Source organism: Kwoniella dejecticola, chromosome 1 (assembly GCF_000512565.2).
Source record: "Kwoniella dejecticola CBS 10117 chromosome 1, complete sequence".
In the NCBI taxonomy this organism is placed as follows: domain Eukaryota; kingdom Fungi; phylum Basidiomycota; class Tremellomycetes; order Tremellales; family Cryptococcaceae; genus Kwoniella; species Kwoniella dejecticola.
Window position 1 is genome coordinate 3,366,801 of NC_089301.1, and position 17,050 is coordinate 3,383,850.

Genomic DNA, 17,050 nt, shown 5'->3' on the forward strand with positions numbered 1-17,050 from the left:
ACATGTTGTATTGATCAACAGTTACAATCACAATCGCCCAAACAATGCCCGCAAGCATTACAGCAATTCCCCATCGCCTCCCACGTCCCCGTTAAACAATCCGATAAACAGGACGCAGTACCTCCTGACGGATCGTACCAACATGTTCCGGGACCTGGGCCGGGACCACAATCGAGTGTCTTCCAAAATTCTCTACAGAACGTACTCGATAATTCTTCTTCACCATCACCATCACCACCTGCACCATTTTCAGCAAGGATGAGACCTGCCATGGCCCCTCCAGCTGCCGCGCCGGCCGCCATCTCGCCCATCCCGATAGACTCTCCTCGATGGGTGCGGTGGGTGGTGCTTCCGGCAGATACTTTGGCGTTGGTGAGACGATGGGAAGAGCGGGCAGAGTCAGAGTACAGGGCAGTACGCGGATCGATCGGAGGATAAACCTTGGATTGGTCTGTCCCGTCAAAAGATTGGAGAGCAGAAGGCTGGGGATTGTTGAAAAGATGGGTACTGCCTACGCTTCTACAGGCGTGAGGAGATGCAGAAGTGGCGTAAGTTGAAGGGAGAGTACTATGATACGGTGCATATGCGAGAGGGAGGTTGATACTGGTTTGATATGCGGAGGTAGCGGTAGTAGAGTATTGAGTTGGGGTTGATCCTGGATGATATGTCGATGAGGGTGGTATCGGCAAATTCGTTGAGTACGGGTATTGACCCATCCAAGCTGATTGTGAAGAGGGAGGAGCAGGAGCACCACTTGAAGCTGAAGGTGGAGGCGAAGGGCCGAAGTTACCGTACAACGGATTGGGGGAACGCGACCCGCGGATGGAGTATTTTGGTTCTGAGTGATAGGCGAAATAGTCTGGATTGCTCATATTTCACTACACTGTAGTTCTTACCTATAGAATGTTCTGGCCTTCGCATTGGAGCAAACACGAGTACACGAGCGTTTTGACTGAGTGTGGTCGAGATTGGGATTCGAGGTTCAGGATGATGTGCGATTCGCGTTCTGATGAGATTCCACCGGTCACTCGTCGTGGATAAATGATCTGTATGAGAGAGGGGAAGTCAGAAGTCGCATTTGTCAATGACTCAATAATGGCATTAGTCAACGTGCAATGAAGCTCTGTCTGTCTGACAAGGTCGTACTGTCTCCATGTTCATGCTCCTCCTCGGAGAGCTGAAAGGAAGGTGACGTATATTGACATCACGCTTGTCTCCTTACTGTAACACACACTACGCAGAGAATGGATTTTGAAACGAATCGAGTCGAGCAGATTTGATCGAACTTGCTGTCTGTCCGGAGTGTGATAGTAATCGGAGCAGAGGTCAATGGGACAGGGAAGGGAGGGAGAAAGTGAGTAAGCGGCAGGAAGACGCCTTATTCAGATCCCGGAACCGGATCAGCAAGTCAGCCTCAAACAACATTTTAGTAGATCCTGGAAATACAGATAAGGGAAGCACCGCATGCGGAGTTCTCGAAATGCCAAACATCAGCGACATGAAAATGATATCATCACCACTACCTCTTGTAACACGCTACCCGCTATGGATCCGCTGTGCATCATCAATGATCAATCAACATTCATCCATCTACCTTTGAGCTTGACTCAGTGGTTGTTGTTGTTGTTGAGACGGCGTTTGACCAGGATTCAAATTCCCACTCATCGAGTTCGGTGAGGTCCCAGATATCGAATTCGATTGTGATGCCTTCTCTTCGTTTATGATTATCGAAGCTGGTCTAGTAATTTCCAACATGTTCGCATCGATCGTAAACTCCTCGGCCGTACGTTGCTTCGTCCACGTCCTCGTATCTAGGAACATGAATGGTCCTCTTATCCATTGTCCTCCTTCCGAGTTAGCAGATGCCGACGCCGTCAGCGATGCCAGATCGATATTTGAGAATGTGGGTGATGTGAACCATATTTGTAGATCGGTATGATACCTCCATCCTCTTGCGTATCTGGATGACAAAGAGGAAGGGTAAGTTGTCGATCAGCATAAGTGACGGTCTACCTCCCTTTCCCTGTCGTTATACGCATGACAAGACAAGCGCGACTCACAGTTCCTCAGCAACCTCCAACTGCAGCACGTCCCCTGGAGACATGTAGAAGGCTAAGAACAAGGTGTCTTCCGTAAAATTCGGCAATTTCGTTGACACGGGCGGGGCGTGGACGTTATAGCATTGAGGGATGTGATACGATTCTTCTATCCTTGGTGGTTGACTTAGAGAATTCGAGTCTGCCCATGGTGTCACAAATGTAGGATATAATGCGCTGCGGGACAGAGATTTGATCAGTCCACACTGCATCGTGGGAAAGAGGAGACAGTATAGGAATTGAGGCCCGACTCACTCTTCCCCACTGATATCCATTCCCAGATCCTCTAATTCCTCTCCAAACACCAAGACTCCTCTATCCGTCTTATTCATATGCATCTGTATCTCATATAACAGAGCTTTCAATCCCCATTTATCTACCGGAGAACTCAGGATCTGCTGGATAGGCCTTGTTAGGGGCTCGTTGTGGTGCCATGTCGAGCTATGTTCTCCACCTATCACATTCAGATTACCATTGCCATTACCGTTGTTGATTTGAGGGGGATTCGTCGACGGAGTAGCATTTGTCGATTGGGATGCCGATGCAGAGGCTGTACTTGAGCCTTGAGGTATTTGCTGTTGTTGCGCGTTATTTATACCGTTTGGCAGGGGGGCTTGTTGGGTGGATGATACTGGCGAACTTGGTCCTTGTTGTTGGGGGTTCTGACTTCGTAGGTAATTTGCCAGCTGTTCGAGTCATACCATAAAGTCAATCAGCCTTAAACCCTCCCTCGTCTACCTTTCTAGTAGATAGTAGAGAAGCAATGGTATTTCGAAGGCGGATCTGAACTCACCCTAGCATCCTTGCCCTCTCCCGTACTCAGCGCTGGAAACTCATCTGCAGGTCCATTCGACGATGCGTTCGCATTAGGCCCAGATATCCCAGGAGGCGGCGGTGGTGGGCCTCCCAGTTGTTGTTGCTGTTGGAGATACAGTTGTTGTTGCTGTATTTGATTCGAGTTTGCTGTGGACGGTTGAGCTTGAGAAGCGTACGTTGAGTTGTGCTGCCCATGCGAACCTAGTGCAGGGAAGTCATTCGGGTCTGAATAGATAATTGAATCAATATTCAATTTTAGTCAGCTAAGTCCTTCAATTGCAGTTGGTGAAGCCTCTCCATATTCCTCTTGTCAACGCTCTTTGTCGCTAGCAAACAAAACGCTTCCTCTGTGTCAAATGACATGTGTGCATCTCCACTCACCCGCTGACCTAGCTGCGAATCCTGGCGGTCCACCTCTCGGATACCCACTGATTGCCCCCCTACTTGACGGCGGCGGTTGCGTAGCCTGTTGTCCTGCTGTCGCGTAATACATTGTTGAATGAGTGATTGAAGGGGAAGTCAGGACCTAATTCATTAGCCACACCACACCGAGCAAATTAGCTTAAATGTCAAGAGCACTCAGACTTTAGAGTTCTAGCAGAGTCATTGAGGCTCACAAGACGGTATTTGTCCACTTCAAGTATGTGTATTTCAACCTTGAAACTCGATTTAGCCCGGTTGACCTAATTCGAGGAAAGGTGAAAAGATCAGCTTCTTGCGCGGCGTCCTTGGGCTTTGTGCAGTCGCTTTTCCCTGCGAATGTGAGGGTTCCGACCTACTTCAGCAGTCACAGGTTCGTTCGAAGTGGTTATACGAGTAAGGTGTATAGATAGTATATCACTCAAGAGTCGGTATGGATCTTTTGTCTACAGTCACTATGTGCACTGTATCTGTCAATCTCTATGCTACCTTCGATGATCACCCGCTTAAATGGGAACCGTGTATAAATGTATAAATCCACCCTTGTCACGCTGACAGTACGGTGATTCAAACGGAAGTATTCTAGTGTGGCACCTCAACACACTCGCACCTCAATAATCTCAAATCATTCGTATTCTGCTCTTAACAACCTATCTATAGCTACTTGTATATTTGAGAGACATCATACGGGAGAGATTCCTTCAAGATGGTCAGTCAGCTAATCCTATGGATGACACGCACATAGCTGATCAGTGCGCTTGAAACAGTCCGAACTTCGTTATACGGCCAACACCCAATTAGAACAATGTAAGTCTCCCCTTCCCCGGCTCTGACCTACATCAACCATCGGGCTGATCACCGATCGTTGGGCATACAGTACATTCCAGATACACCGGAACAGGACATGCAGATACTACCAAATAGTGAGTAAATGCCTGGTATCCGTCCCCTGCTCTAAAAGTGACACTCGTTGAGCTTCCGTTTTTTTGGTGGTCTAGTGAATGGTTAACACATCAACATCGAGATACATTAGCTTCAATCATCGGGCATCCACCTCTTTTAGGTTATGTGTCGATAGCAGATGGGGAGTGTCAAGCTAGAGAAAGGTTCGAATTGATAGAGGTGAGCACGATCGCTTCTGTCGTCATAAGTCATGAAAGAGGTCGAGGAGTGGAAGGCCCCGCGATAATGATGTCGGTCGAAAGTCTTACATTGCTGATATAGTTTGTGATCACTCAGAAAATGGTACAACCATGCGGTAAACCACCAGGGAAGACCGACGAGTAGATCCTCCTCATACCATCCTTATCCACATCCTCGTCTTCACTCCCTTGTCCATGCGGCTCGACAGGAAGAGTTAGCACTTTGTTGTATTATCACTTAGAGCCTTAGAAGGATGTATCAATACTGTATACCAGATCGCAAGTGCAACTGAGGGAGCTCACGCTTCCGTGTCGTGACAATGAGAGACTGCAGCGGATATAAACCCTATTGACATATCACACACATATATAGCTACACGACATTCGATCATAGTCACAATCTCGATCTCAATCCGACTCAAACCTTGTTCTCCCCTTTATCCAGCAACTCAATCTCCAAGATGTTCTTTCCATTCCTGATCTCATCGAGAGAAGGCATGATGTCCAATCTCAACAATTCACTAGCCTTAGCTACGATCGGATCTCTCTGCATTGTAGCGACAGCAGTGATCTTTCCATTCTTAGCTTGGTATGTCGCGAACTGAAACCACCCGTGATCGTCAGCTGTTGTCCCCTTCACAGCAATATATGGATTTTAGCCTTACTTTGAGCTCGTCGATCGATCCATCAGTCCAGGAATCATCGAATCCAGCACCAGTACCCAGATATCGAAGACCTTTACCAATGGACGACCAGAAAATGGGCACTTTGGTATAAGCGACTTGATCATTCGGATGAGTGATATTATGCGCGACTTCCCGTCCCTACAAGCCCAGAGAAGAGTCAGTTGCCTCCCGTGCGCACATGCGATGCAGGATGTTGAGGTTTCTGAGTTTTCGAAGTGACGGGGAAAAGGTACTGACATGATTACCAGCGACGTTCCAGTGTTCTACCCTTCTAGGGAATTTATCGGGATACTGCACGTAATGAGCAATATCACCAATCGCATAAACGTTCTTTTGCTTGATGCCCTGGATTCTAAGGTATTCATCTACCTTGACACCTCCATCCTTCTCCAGTTGAACGACACCTTCAAGGAAAGACGTAGCTGGTGCAACACCCGTACCCATGACGACCAGGTTGGCGGGGATCGGATCTTTTCCTTCGACATGAATGGCTCCGACGTGAGAAGAGTCGGATTCTGGACATGTTATTGTTCAGCGACAACCTTTCTCTGACGTCCGAGAGAGCCGAAAGACTTGCCTGAAGGCGATAGTTTCTCAATCTTGGCTTTCATATGGAATTTGATACCTTGTTTCTTCATGTTCTGCGAGCCATAAACCCGGTATCAGTCTTATCTGTCTCTAAGCAAGAACAGATCCGAGACTCACCTCCATGATGGCATTTCCAATCTCTTTGCCCAAGATCGCTTCGAACGGAGTCTCGTCCATGCCGACAAGCGTGACGGATTTAGGTTCTTTCTTGAGGATGGCAGAAGCAGCCTCCATAGAAATGAAAGACGTTCCAATCAGGACGACTTCGGTGTCTTTGGTGATGGATGAAGTGATTTTCTTAGTATCTTCGATGAAACGCAAAGTGACTACTCCTTCGAGATCCGCACCATCGATAGGGATCTTCTTGGGCTTCGCTCCTGGAGCAAGGACAAGATGATCGTATTTGTATGTTTGACCAGACGAGGTGGTCACGCTTGATGCCTCGAGATCGACCTTTGTCACCGACTAGCATATCGCATTAGCTGAAGTGCGACCAACGGCCTGATACGGGAATCGTCAAGGGAGGGATCGATAGACGACACTCACTGTACCAGAATGGAAGTCGACGCCGAAATCATTCTTGAGCTCTTCGGGCTTCCTCCATTGCGCTTTCTCGGCATTATCAAGCAACCCTTTAGACAATTTCGTTCTAGAGAATCGCCTTGCTCTTAGCTGACACTCGATCAGGCGAGTCACATACGAGATCGGAAGGAGAAGGGCGAGAGGGATGAGACCTACCTGTCGATAGGAGCATACTTCTCCTCGGATATCATCACGATGTCACCTTGATAATCGTTCTTCAGACGCTCGATATCAGTTTACCGTCCACTTTGTAAGCTGTACAAGTAAGACTTACCATCCTCAAACTTTCAACGGTGTGGATACCACCTGATCCTCCACCAACGATGACGACGGTCTCGTTCTCTTTTTTGCCTGTACCCTTAGTCCGAGCTTTGGGTACGATCCTGCCTACTTTCGATTTGACTTCTTGGTGATTGGCAGAAACGACAATTTGACCGTTGTTGACTGTCGCAGAGAATTTCCAGAGACTGTCGAGACCTGGAGCATCTTCGATGTCCCCCGTGCAGACATTGAAGCATGCTACAAAACAATACAGTCCGGTGACATCAGCGAGAGCTGCGGAGTAGTTTGAAAGCAATGCTTGCTTCAGACTCACCGCCGTGCCATGGACAGACTACTCGTCCATCATGAGAGATGACACCCTCTGTTCGGTGTATGTTCAGCTTGGATCGCGCACAATCGATCAAGTATTAGTGGGGTGAACTCACTCTCTAAAGGGGCACCGTACTAAAAGGCATGTCATTGTCAGCTCATTCAATTTATGTTAGATCTACGGCATGGGCAGCGGGTGCTCACATGTGTACAGAATGCAGAAGTAGCGCAAATCTTTCCCTTGATCTTGGAAAGCAAAACTTTACCTTCGCCAAATTCGACGGTTTTCCTGCGCATTGTTGTCAACTCAGTTCAACTCTGAATGGAGTACCAATGAAGGGGGCGAGCTCACATTTGACCATCTTTGAGCTCGCTCTCAGGCAAAACTTCCTTAGTGATGATATCAATTTCCGGGGCAGACATCTTGGATATACTTCTACTTTTATACGGTCGTAGGAGAGAGGCCGATCTGAGAATGCTAGTTTTGTTGAGGATAGTCGGGCGTGTCAAGGCTTGTATAGACTTCTGGAATAGCATAAAGCGTGTATGGAGGCGAACAAGCAGCAAGTATCGCTAATAGCTTCCCGATGAGACTCATTCAATACTCAATTAGGAACGTTGTAGGTAGGTATATCATACACGACGGTGCAGATGGGTACGGTGAGGAATGAGGATCGAAGGTGGACTACCAATCGACCAATGACGTGCAACCGATGACATAGTCACACCAAAAGTCATGACATCACCGGTAGAGTGCCCCAACTTCTCCCGTTCGTGGTACCGTAACTATATTGTTATGCGACAAATGCGAGCTCGCTCATACATGCAATTTGCCAACACTTTTTATGTACACGCTGTTCACTCGATGAGTCACAACGCAGCTCTCACAGATAATGCTGGTGTTTCGGATTGTTTATTGAGATAGCAGACATGACTCTTCGAAACGAAGGAAGATAGGCAGGTTCCGGTAGGATACGCTTGGAAAAGCCATAATCGTATGTCTTTGCAATCTCATGCTTACGCTCCCGTCTGGGCGGAGCAGAGCCGTTCACTGTGCAACACATCCCTTGTCGTCCCTGTTGTACAAGTTGTGAGTGCCTCCTCAGAGAGCTACATGAAACCGCAGAGCTGTAAATCACTTCCGGCCCTCCGAAGCCGTCATCGGACATGACCGATCGCAGCCAAAGATAATAGCGTGCCGTCGAAGGAGACGATACCTCAAAGTATGGCATAGAGTACTGTACAGAATGACCTTTCTGCTTGAGTCGCAGATGTATTTTGTTGCTGCAGCAGGTCGCCTTCGTGGGAGCTGTGCAGAAGTCGGAACTGTGTGAAAACCTCAGTCGAGTCTATAACAAGGGATGATAAAGCGGAGAAAATGTTTTGCAATCTTATCGATGGTGTCATATTTCGCGCTACCTGCGCCTTTGACCGATGACCTGCAGACCAGCTGATTTGACGTACTATTATTCAGCGTGCATCTAGCTGAGGTGGACAGATGATTGCGTTATCGATGTCACATTGGAGTATCCAATTGCTTTCGGGTAATGTCGGCTGACGTGCTCATGACATCTGAACATGCATCCAGCCAAACAAGTATATTTAAAACACGCCCAATAATTTCGAAAGAATCTCCCTTGTTCGCTCATCGCAAACTCGCTCACCTCATTCGAACTATCCAGGCCAATTCTTTTGTGAAAGTCTCCACAAAATGCCTATTGCAGTAGCCAACAATCACGATTCGAAAGGTCGACCTTTCCATCTTGCCAAATCGACTAAAGGTGAGATCCCAGCTCTTCTGCACTCTTACTGTATCCTCGTCCTTGCCCCCATCAGCCGTCCAGGTTCAACAGAGAGGATCTCAACCTCTTTCCGGCTTGAACTCTTCATCAGACTCTCGTCTCAGCCTTTGCCGTATCTGTCCCCACGTCCTCGCCAGTTTTCGGGTTGGCTCTCTCCCCTCTCCACAGTCCCATCTACAGATCTTGCTTCCCTCCCGACACTCTCTGCTAGCTGCATGTGAACTGCTTTACGCCCGTTGAGTCGCTGATGCCCATGATCCACTAGAGAGACTCGAAAACGCTGGACTCGACCTATCGCAGGGATACCCATACTACCCGGATAAGCCCAAAGATCTGGACGCAGCCTTGAGGAAACAAGAATGGACCTTCAAAGAGCCTGGCGCAAGGGCTGACAGAGAAAAGAAAGCTCTATTCGGTGCGGCTAAAGAGGTCATTCATCTTTCTCCTCATCTTGGTACCGAGTAAGTCCAACTCTCAAGATTGATTTTCTCTAGATGGTAGCATGGGTGATCGCTATACTGTTTTCTCTTTTCATGGCTGTTCCTAATACACATACTGACTTGTGATTCTGTATCTTCTCCTTGATCAGGATCGTCGGCTTGCAATTATCAGACCTCACAGATCAACAGAAAGACGAGCTTGGTCTACTCATCGCTGAACGAACGGTGGTCTTCTTCCGAGATCAGTGAGTCGTATCATTGCGCAGAGATCCATACCGTTACTCTCCCCCCATGTCGGAGAATCCTCAGTAGGCTAATGAGGGGTCTTGCAGAACGTTGACACCTCAAGATCAACTCGAACTTGGAAAATGGTACGGCGTACCCGAAGTACATCCTACTGCAGCTAGAGTACACAAGGACTTGCCAGGAGTGACTATCATCACGGATGAGATTGCCAAGACTAATGGGCTTGATCCGGATTACAAGAGTCCGTTTGGGACCCAGAAATGGCATACTGAGTGGGTTCATCGTTCACTCCCTGGCTCATAATCCATCACATGTCGTGGTTTGCTTTCCCGCTCATTGTCCATACTGTAACTCTTAGCTTGACTCATGAACCCCAACCTCCCGGAGTCACGCATCTGCATCTCGATCATATTCCCGGAGTAGGAGGTGACACCTTGGTGAGTAATGCCACTGACTCCTCATTGAACAATGATACATGATCCATCGCAATCTCGTTCAGCTATATCGGCGCTGACTTAGGTGTTCATAGTGGGCATCAGGCTATGCGGCATACGACAAGCTCTCACCTGCTTTCCAGAAACTCATCGAGCCTCTTGAGGGATTGTACGTCCTTTCCCCTCCCTGAACACCCAGATGTAAAGCACTGACTGAGGGGCATTCCTCTTTGCAGGTATCGATCTGCTCACAGCTACACCGACCCTGTGACCGGCAAACAAGCGCCCATCATCAACGCGCACCCTCTTGTGAGGGTCAATCCCGCCACAGGATGGAAGGCTCTTTTCGTCAATTCCCGATATACAGTTGGGATTAAAGGATTTGAGTATTCTGAAGCTCAAGCTATTTTGAAGAAGGTCAGTCAATCGTCTCCTGCTCCCTATGTCCTTTGAGATGGGCCCGTGTCATCTCTTCTCAATAACCGACCATTCCATTCATTTATCATATGGCAACAAGGCTGATTTTGTCCTTGAATGGTAGCTCTTCCAAGTTTACGAGCAGAACACAGATATCCAAATCCGATTCAAGTGGACCTCTAGAACATCTGCTTTGTGGGATAATAGGATCTGTAAGTGATCTGTCTCAATCACTCATTTCCGCTGCAGCATTAACAGCCAGCTAATCTCTGTGCTATCTTGTTCTGTTCTATACACAGCAATCCACTCGGCGGTCTACGATTACCTCGACGAAGAGACCAACGAGCCAAGACACGGTACGAGGGTCTCGTCCCTTGCGGAAAAGCCAATCTCAGTAGCGTCCGCTCCAAATGCCACAAGTAGAAGGGAAGCTCTGGGGCTGAGTACGGGCAAAGTGCACGAGTTGCAGAGAGACGAGCACTATTGATATTGATGTGCTCGCGCTTAGGAGTATCAGAATCGTATATATATGGCCTGTGTGGTGTGACCATTAGCTTCTTCGCACCCATCATGAGCAGGAATAACGCAATTCTGGATCTTTGATCGATGATCTTATTTCGATCAAGCAGAGTCTGCTTGGACCATGCATTCGACGGAATATATCGTGATTATTACATTGTTGAGTTTGAACAATATCTGCAAAGTGTCACGCAACCTGACCACCTGAGACACGAAGCACGTATTCGACGTCTAATCCGACCGCATATGTTGTGCATAATCCATAGTTATGACACGTTACAACTCACTCCACCAAAACCCACCTCGCTCCTTCTTTACGCTGTTTCATCTTCATCACCGGCAACTCGACCCCCAATTCCCCGAAATGGGGCGTCACAAACACGTCTCTCTCTTCTATCCCCTCTTTATTCTTAATCACTCTCGAGACTCGATTTTTATTTGAGGCTGAGGGCATTTCCATCGGTTTCGAGAAAGTACATTGATTCTTACCCAACGTGCTGAGCCAATTCGGATTGATCTTGGTCAGATTCTTCAACCATGTTTTACCGGTTTGCTGGGATCGTGTGACCTCGATGTAAACCATGAAATCAGGTGGAGATTTATGGAACAAATTGGAAGATGGATGTATATATATCCCCTCTTCTTTACTTGAGGTCGGACCCGAAGCCGAAGCCGAAGAATTTATACGGTATTTGACACCTCGACTAGATTCATAAGTATATCCACCACCCCCTTTTTTGAGTATCACATCTTCCCGTATGGCGATCTGATCGATGAACCCAGCCGTTATGATTTGTCTGATCACTTTCAATTGCGTCTCATTCGGTGGGAGCAATTTACCAAGGGGGACTTTAGCGATTGCTGAGATCTGATTACGGAGTTGATGGATCTCTTGCATCGCTTTCGGCCTCAGGAAATTCTTGTTGCAGAAGGTAGGCGAAGGGTCGTATTCGTATGCTCCGATCGCAGAGAGGAGCTTGAACAAATCACTTGTTCCGCCGCCCAAAGCGTTAAATTGAGCTTGCGATTTGAAATAACGCTTTCTGATTTCCCTGCGCTCTTCTTTCTCCCGGATCTCTTGTTTCTTGATATGACTCAATTCCAATTTCTTCCTACTCTTGTCGTCTCCGTCTTCGTCTTCGTCTTCTGCATTGTCGTCCAAATCCAGTGTGTTTTCATGGATGAACGGATCACCCACACTGAGACCGGCCACGATAGCTATGATATACGGCAGACAATTATGCTGGTCCTGGCTGAGGATGAGCATCTTGGCGAATCTAGGCGTTACCGGATAACTCGACATCTTGATACCCAAATCCGTCACTTTGCCACCTTCCAAGCCGTACTTGAGAATACCGCCGACCATCTGACTTTTCGTGCCTCTTTCCAACGCTCCGAGATTCGTGAGCAGTACTTCGGCTTTGCGCAGGGCAATCTGCGAGGGAGGCGTGGGGAAGGGGAAGTTTATAATTTGGTCTATGTTCATAGACTTCATCTGGAGGACAATCGATTCGATTGGCATTCTGAGGATTTCGGGTTGAGAGAATTGCTCGAAATGATCTTCGTACAGTGCTGAGGAGTACAGACGATAGCAGTGTCCGGGACCAGTACGTCCCGCTCGACCTGCTCTTTGTTGGGAAGAGGCTTTCGAGATCCATGAGACTTGGAAAGATTGGACTCCAGTAGCGGAATCGTATTGTCGTTCTTTCGCTCTTCCCGAGTCGACGACGTAGCGGATACCAGGAATGGTCAAGGATGTTTCTGCAACGTTGGTGGAGATGATGACTAGCCGATGTCCTTCGGGAGGAGGCTTGAATACCTGCATTTGCTGTTCGTTCGATAAAAGTGAATATAATGGAAGGACGTGCATCGGGGCTGCACCGCGGATCAGCCAACGTGATAGTGATGCTTCAAAGTAACCGCTCACTATCTGTCGCCTCGTCAATATCCAGTCCTTCGATACCCTCAATATCCTCATCATCGGTGTCCAAGCCTTCTGGATCGCTGTCCGCGTTTCCATCATCGACATCAGCGGCCAGATCGTTATCGCCTCCAAGTTCTACATCTTCAGCTTCTTGTTCTGTATCAATCGGAGATCAGCTCGATGATGTATACTTTGTGAACTTCCGGACGTACCTTGTATAGGCAATGCTACTTCAGGTTTGTCTATCTTATCCGCGACTTGCTTGCCCTTCGTATTTCCGTACTTCTTGTTCAGCTTCCGGCACAAGCCTTGAATCTCGCTTTGCCCAGTCATAAAGACCAGAATACCCCCGGGTGGTAGTCTATTATGTATCTTGCAAATCTTCTTGTAAGCTTCCGTGACGTAATCACTGACAGTCCTCCGACTGAAGTGAAGAGTGACTGGATGTTGTCTTGCCGTGATATGAAGGATTGGCGGCGGAGTATTGAACAAGTTGGTATTCTCTGCAAAATCCGATACTCGAAGTGTAGCGGACATAATCGCGATTCGAAGCGGTTTGACTTCTTTCTTGCCCTCTCTCCATAGTTTTTCTCTCAACTTCGCGACTCTGCTCAAAACTCCTACTAACACATCGGTATTCACACCCCGCTCGTGGGCTTCATCTACTACGACTACGCTGTAGCGGCTGAGTAGGAAATCCGTCGATAGCTCCCGGAGAAGTACACCGTCAGTCATGAATTTGATCGAGGTGCTGGACGATGTGGTGGATGAATATCGGATTTGATGAGCTACCACACTTGATTTCGGAGGAAAGTTGAGTTCGGATCGGACTCTCTCGGCCAACGATACTGCTGCTACCCTTCGAGGCTGAGTGACAGCCACCATACCCGGATTATCTATATCTGGTATCAGCAAGCCCCATTCTTCGGGAGAAACCCAATCGCAGCTCACCTGATCCTTTGAACCCGAACCCGGCTTCATACAACATCTGCGGCACCTGCGTGGTCTTACCACTTCCAGTCTCACCGCAGATGATGACGACGGGATTCATCAATATTGATTCGATGATCGATTGCTCTTCAGCCAAAATAGGCAGATTCATCCTTGCCTCGGAAACAGACTCCCGCCTCTTGACGATCGGTCGCACAGTCGATGTTTGGCTATCTTTGCTTTGATCGAGTAGAGATGTTGCAGGAATAGTCGTCTTTTCCCCAAGTGGACCCACAAGATTTCCCACCTTGGGCATGGGCATGGATGGAGTATCGGTGGTAGAGGAAGTCGAGGTGGACGATTTTGCAACGTCGGTGCTCAGAAGATCAGGGTTCTGAGTTGGTTCAGTCTGCCCCATTTGCTTAAGAGCCCAATCTTTGAATCCCAGTGCACGCTTCTTCGGCGGAGGCTTGGTCTCCTCTTCCATGTTCTCGTCTTCACCTTCCTCGTCAGACTCTTCTGACCCGCTCTCCTCATCTGCCTTCGAGTTTCCACTCATGCTTTCTTCTTCGCCTTCGTCGTCTTCTGTGTCCGCATCCTCCTCGCCGTCATCTTCATCGTCAACATCTAAGCCGTCACTTGCGTCGTCGCTGTCCTCCTCATCTTCGGCTTCCTCGCCATCCCGTAGACCTCGCGAAAACCTATAGTCAATGATAGGTTTTTTCTTCCGTATCTCCACCCTGGGTTGGACTGTCACACCGTCTACAGCCTTTTTCAAAGCCCCGCCAAAAGTCTTTGGTGCTGACGGTGGTGGTGCTTTAGAAGTCTCGTCCTGTAGAGGTTTGGTCACAGGTAATTGGGGTCGGCGAGGAGAAGATGGACCAGCTGCAGGTTGGTCTTCTGCCTCGTCGTCAGAGGTATCGTTTGCTGAGTCTGAAGAATCGAATTCTGACGATGATGATGTTGAAGTTGGCTGAGTGGGTAGTAGATTTGGGTTCCAATTCGCCTAGAAGACATCACGCATGAGCAGTGAGAGGGATTATCATGACAGTGTGGAGGACACACCTTTTTGGGCATCTTCCCTTTTCCTTGACCCTTGGCCTGAGCTTTCTCCTTCGCCTTGATATCGCTTTTACTAGGAATGACTGTTGACTTCACTCGATCATCTTCCTCTTCTTCCGCTCCATCTCTGATAATCTCGACCAGACGTTCCTTCTCTTTGCCCTTGCCTTTGCTCTTCGACTTCTGCTCGAACTCGTCGTCACCAGAACTACTTGCGTCAGAATCCCGTTCGCCGTATCTCTTAGCGAGTTTACTGATTCCCTGTCTGACCAATTTATCCTCCTTCTTATCGAACCGCTCTTGCGCACTAGTAGGATTCAATGGGTTCTGACCCAGTGTGGAGGACGATAAGAGTGAAGCGGAAGTAGAGGTGGTCGGTTGAAGCGATTGGAGGAGTTTGAGAGTTTCTAGCCTTTGTTCCGTTTTCAATTTCTTTGCCTATTCATCGCGCGCAGTCAATCATCAGCGGTGCCCTTGAGACTAATAAGGCTAGGCTGAGCGGTATTTGCGGGACTCACCATAAACGACTCGAACCTCTTTTTCTTCTTACTGGACATCCCAGCAGTCGGATCATCGTCCGCTACTTCAGTACTATCCTCCACCTGATCGAATATTGGATCACCATTCTCGTCCCTCTTGATTCTCTTTCGTTTCTTGTGACTTGATCCTCCAGCCACTGAGCCTCGTGCTTTGGCATTATACCGCTCTCTCACGGGTGGGCCTGCCATGTCGCTTGAAGGCTGACTCGCGTCGATATAAGTTAGTCCGTATGTCCGTATGAATAGCTGCAACTTTCCTATGAGACTTGGAAATCATCAACATTCGGCTCGTAAAATCTTGGTTGTGTCGGTCTTCGCCGCTCGGAGTCGGTTCACGTGACATGATCTTCATAACATCCGAGTATCCCGGCTACAAGGGCATACTATACCGTGGGTTGGGTGAACGCGCTTCTGGCGGAGATCATGGAAGTGACAGAGGCGACAAGCATGACCGGCTCAGCTGCTTGACGACTGGGTCATGGTTGCCTAAGGCGATCTGCTTGGATGACCATGGCGCATCGAGCAGACACGAACGGTACACACTTCTGGTATACCTGCAACATGTGACGGTTCCTAGCGGAAGACACGGACGACCCAGTAACTCGGGTCGAGGGGGCACAGAAGCATCGGCATCAACATCCCTCAGGCATCGCTCAATCGGCCCGGATGCTTCTGCTGCTGCGTCGAGCCTTTGCAGCCTCCTGATAATTCACGAGTCATATATAAAGTATCAGAGCATACATTGACACGCGATGGCGGTGTCGATGAGACATTTCTGCTTCTTTCAAAAGATGTATGAAGACCTCCGGCTGGCCTCCCCAGGGACAAGTCGTGAAGCTATGTCAGGGAGTTTCATGTCACTCATTTACGTGAACGTCTGCTTGCGCAGATCAAACGTGTTCCCATTTTTCCGCTCCATGTTTGACCTGACAGTTTCTTCGTCATTTCACCAAGCTCCCTATATAGGCAAGCAAGAGGGATGCTGAGTGACTCCAAACGAATAAATAACCCTCGCAGCGAGGTCTCGGATCCAAATATGTGCTTTTGTTCGTACGTTTGTACAGGAGCACGGGTAAAAATGGTTAAAAGTACACCAAGTCAACCGGACCGTCAGGGACCAGTAACGGGGGGGAAAGAAAAGCATAAATAGGCTCAAGGCTAAATATCAGATAAGTACAGGATTCATTAAGGGGCGACTCCGGAATGACTGGGATTTTGTTCACGTTTAATTGGAATAGTCAGGCATGTATTCAGGGGTTGAGTTGGATCCTATGCAATTGTGTACGCCTCGCCGCGTGGAACAAGCGCTAAGAACACCTAAATAATCTACTTGCTACATGCTGGTCTTGTTCAGTTCAGATGAGACGGGCTTCGTCTGATATCTTATCCACACCTGAAACCCCACCACACGGAAAGAAGCATCCTTTTGACTGCTCACTCGCTCGGCACCCGGGGTCCATTCAACAGCTCAATTGTCTTTGTCTCGCCTACATTCAAAAGGCACATTACTTGACCTTGATTCAACATCACCTGTCCTCTTATCGCTTGATCGTTCCGTTCCTCTTCATCGGGACAGATCTACGGACAGTGAGACGTGAAGTCGACATACACGGTTCATCGACTATATCGAGCGTTCGCTGCTCGATCCCATCCATCTTGCCCTCAGCGTCATCGAGTGAGGGCAGAGGAGATAAATACCTTTCGGCGCTTTTCGGACGGAGCTCAGGTAATTGGCATTAAGTAGGCTTTGTAGGTCTTTTGCTATCTCACGATCACCCCTCAAAGATCCACACAAACATCCTCAAAAGCATTTAAG

At 48.3% G+C, this 17,050-nt stretch overlaps 6 protein-coding genes across 6 annotated transcripts; 2 read left to right on the top strand and 4 right to left on the bottom strand.

Moving 5' to 3' along the window:
• Positions 1-14: 14 nt before the first annotated feature.
• I303_101247 (uncharacterized protein) lies at positions 15-872 on the bottom strand (the record flags this gene model as incomplete). The annotated part of the gene is made up of 1 exon (XM_018404615.1): positions 15-872. One exon carries the CDS (start codon positions 870-872, stop codon positions 15-17), a length of 858 nt encoding a protein of 285 aa, XP_018267269.1.
• Positions 873-1,590: 718 nt separating this feature from the next.
• On the bottom strand, positions 1,591-3,405 carry I303_101248 (uncharacterized protein; the record flags this gene model as incomplete). The annotated part of the gene is made up of 5 exons (XM_018404616.1): positions 1,591-1,960; positions 2,061-2,273; positions 2,352-2,782; positions 2,890-3,137; positions 3,294-3,405. The coding sequence occupies 5 exons, from the start codon at positions 3,403-3,405 to the stop codon at positions 1,591-1,593; spliced, it is 1,374 nt and encodes a 457-aa protein (XP_018267270.1).
• Positions 3,406-4,038: 633 nt separating this feature from the next.
• I303_101249 (uncharacterized protein) lies at positions 4,039-4,619 on the top strand (the record flags this gene model as incomplete). Its single annotated transcript, XM_018404617.1, has 5 exons — positions 4,039-4,041; positions 4,100-4,139; positions 4,210-4,255; positions 4,331-4,454; positions 4,572-4,619. The coding sequence occupies 5 exons, from the start codon at positions 4,039-4,041 to the stop codon at positions 4,617-4,619; spliced, it is 261 nt and encodes an 86-aa protein (XP_018267271.1).
• A 273-nt stretch (positions 4,620-4,892) lies between these two features.
• On the bottom strand, positions 4,893-7,344 carry I303_101250 (uncharacterized protein; the record flags this gene model as incomplete). The annotated part of the gene is made up of 12 exons (XM_065968299.1): positions 4,893-5,075; positions 5,140-5,298; positions 5,398-5,675; positions 5,738-5,801; positions 5,866-6,213; positions 6,295-6,397; positions 6,487-6,545; positions 6,605-6,849; positions 6,926-6,973; positions 7,038-7,056; positions 7,126-7,210; positions 7,274-7,344. 12 exons carry the CDS (start codon positions 7,342-7,344, stop codon positions 4,893-4,895), a joined length of 1,662 nt encoding a protein of 553 aa, XP_065824371.1.
• Positions 7,345-8,632: 1,288 nt separating this feature from the next.
• On the top strand, positions 8,633-10,747 carry I303_101251 (uncharacterized protein; the record flags this gene model as incomplete). The annotated part of the gene is made up of 9 exons (XM_018404619.1): positions 8,633-8,702; positions 8,989-9,184; positions 9,313-9,408; positions 9,496-9,681; positions 9,768-9,846; positions 9,939-10,012; positions 10,080-10,260; positions 10,385-10,472; positions 10,560-10,747. 9 exons carry the CDS (start codon positions 8,633-8,635, stop codon positions 10,745-10,747), a joined length of 1,158 nt encoding a protein of 385 aa, XP_018267273.1.
• A 315-nt stretch (positions 10,748-11,062) lies between these two features.
• On the bottom strand, positions 11,063-15,423 carry I303_101252 (uncharacterized protein; the record flags this gene model as incomplete). Its single annotated transcript, XM_018404620.1, has 6 exons — positions 11,063-12,654; positions 12,707-12,859; positions 12,916-13,599; positions 13,655-14,639; positions 14,699-15,133; positions 15,214-15,423. 6 exons carry the CDS (start codon positions 15,421-15,423, stop codon positions 11,063-11,065), a joined length of 4,059 nt encoding a protein of 1,352 aa, XP_018267274.1.
• Between the last annotated feature and the right edge of the window lie 1,627 nt (positions 15,424-17,050).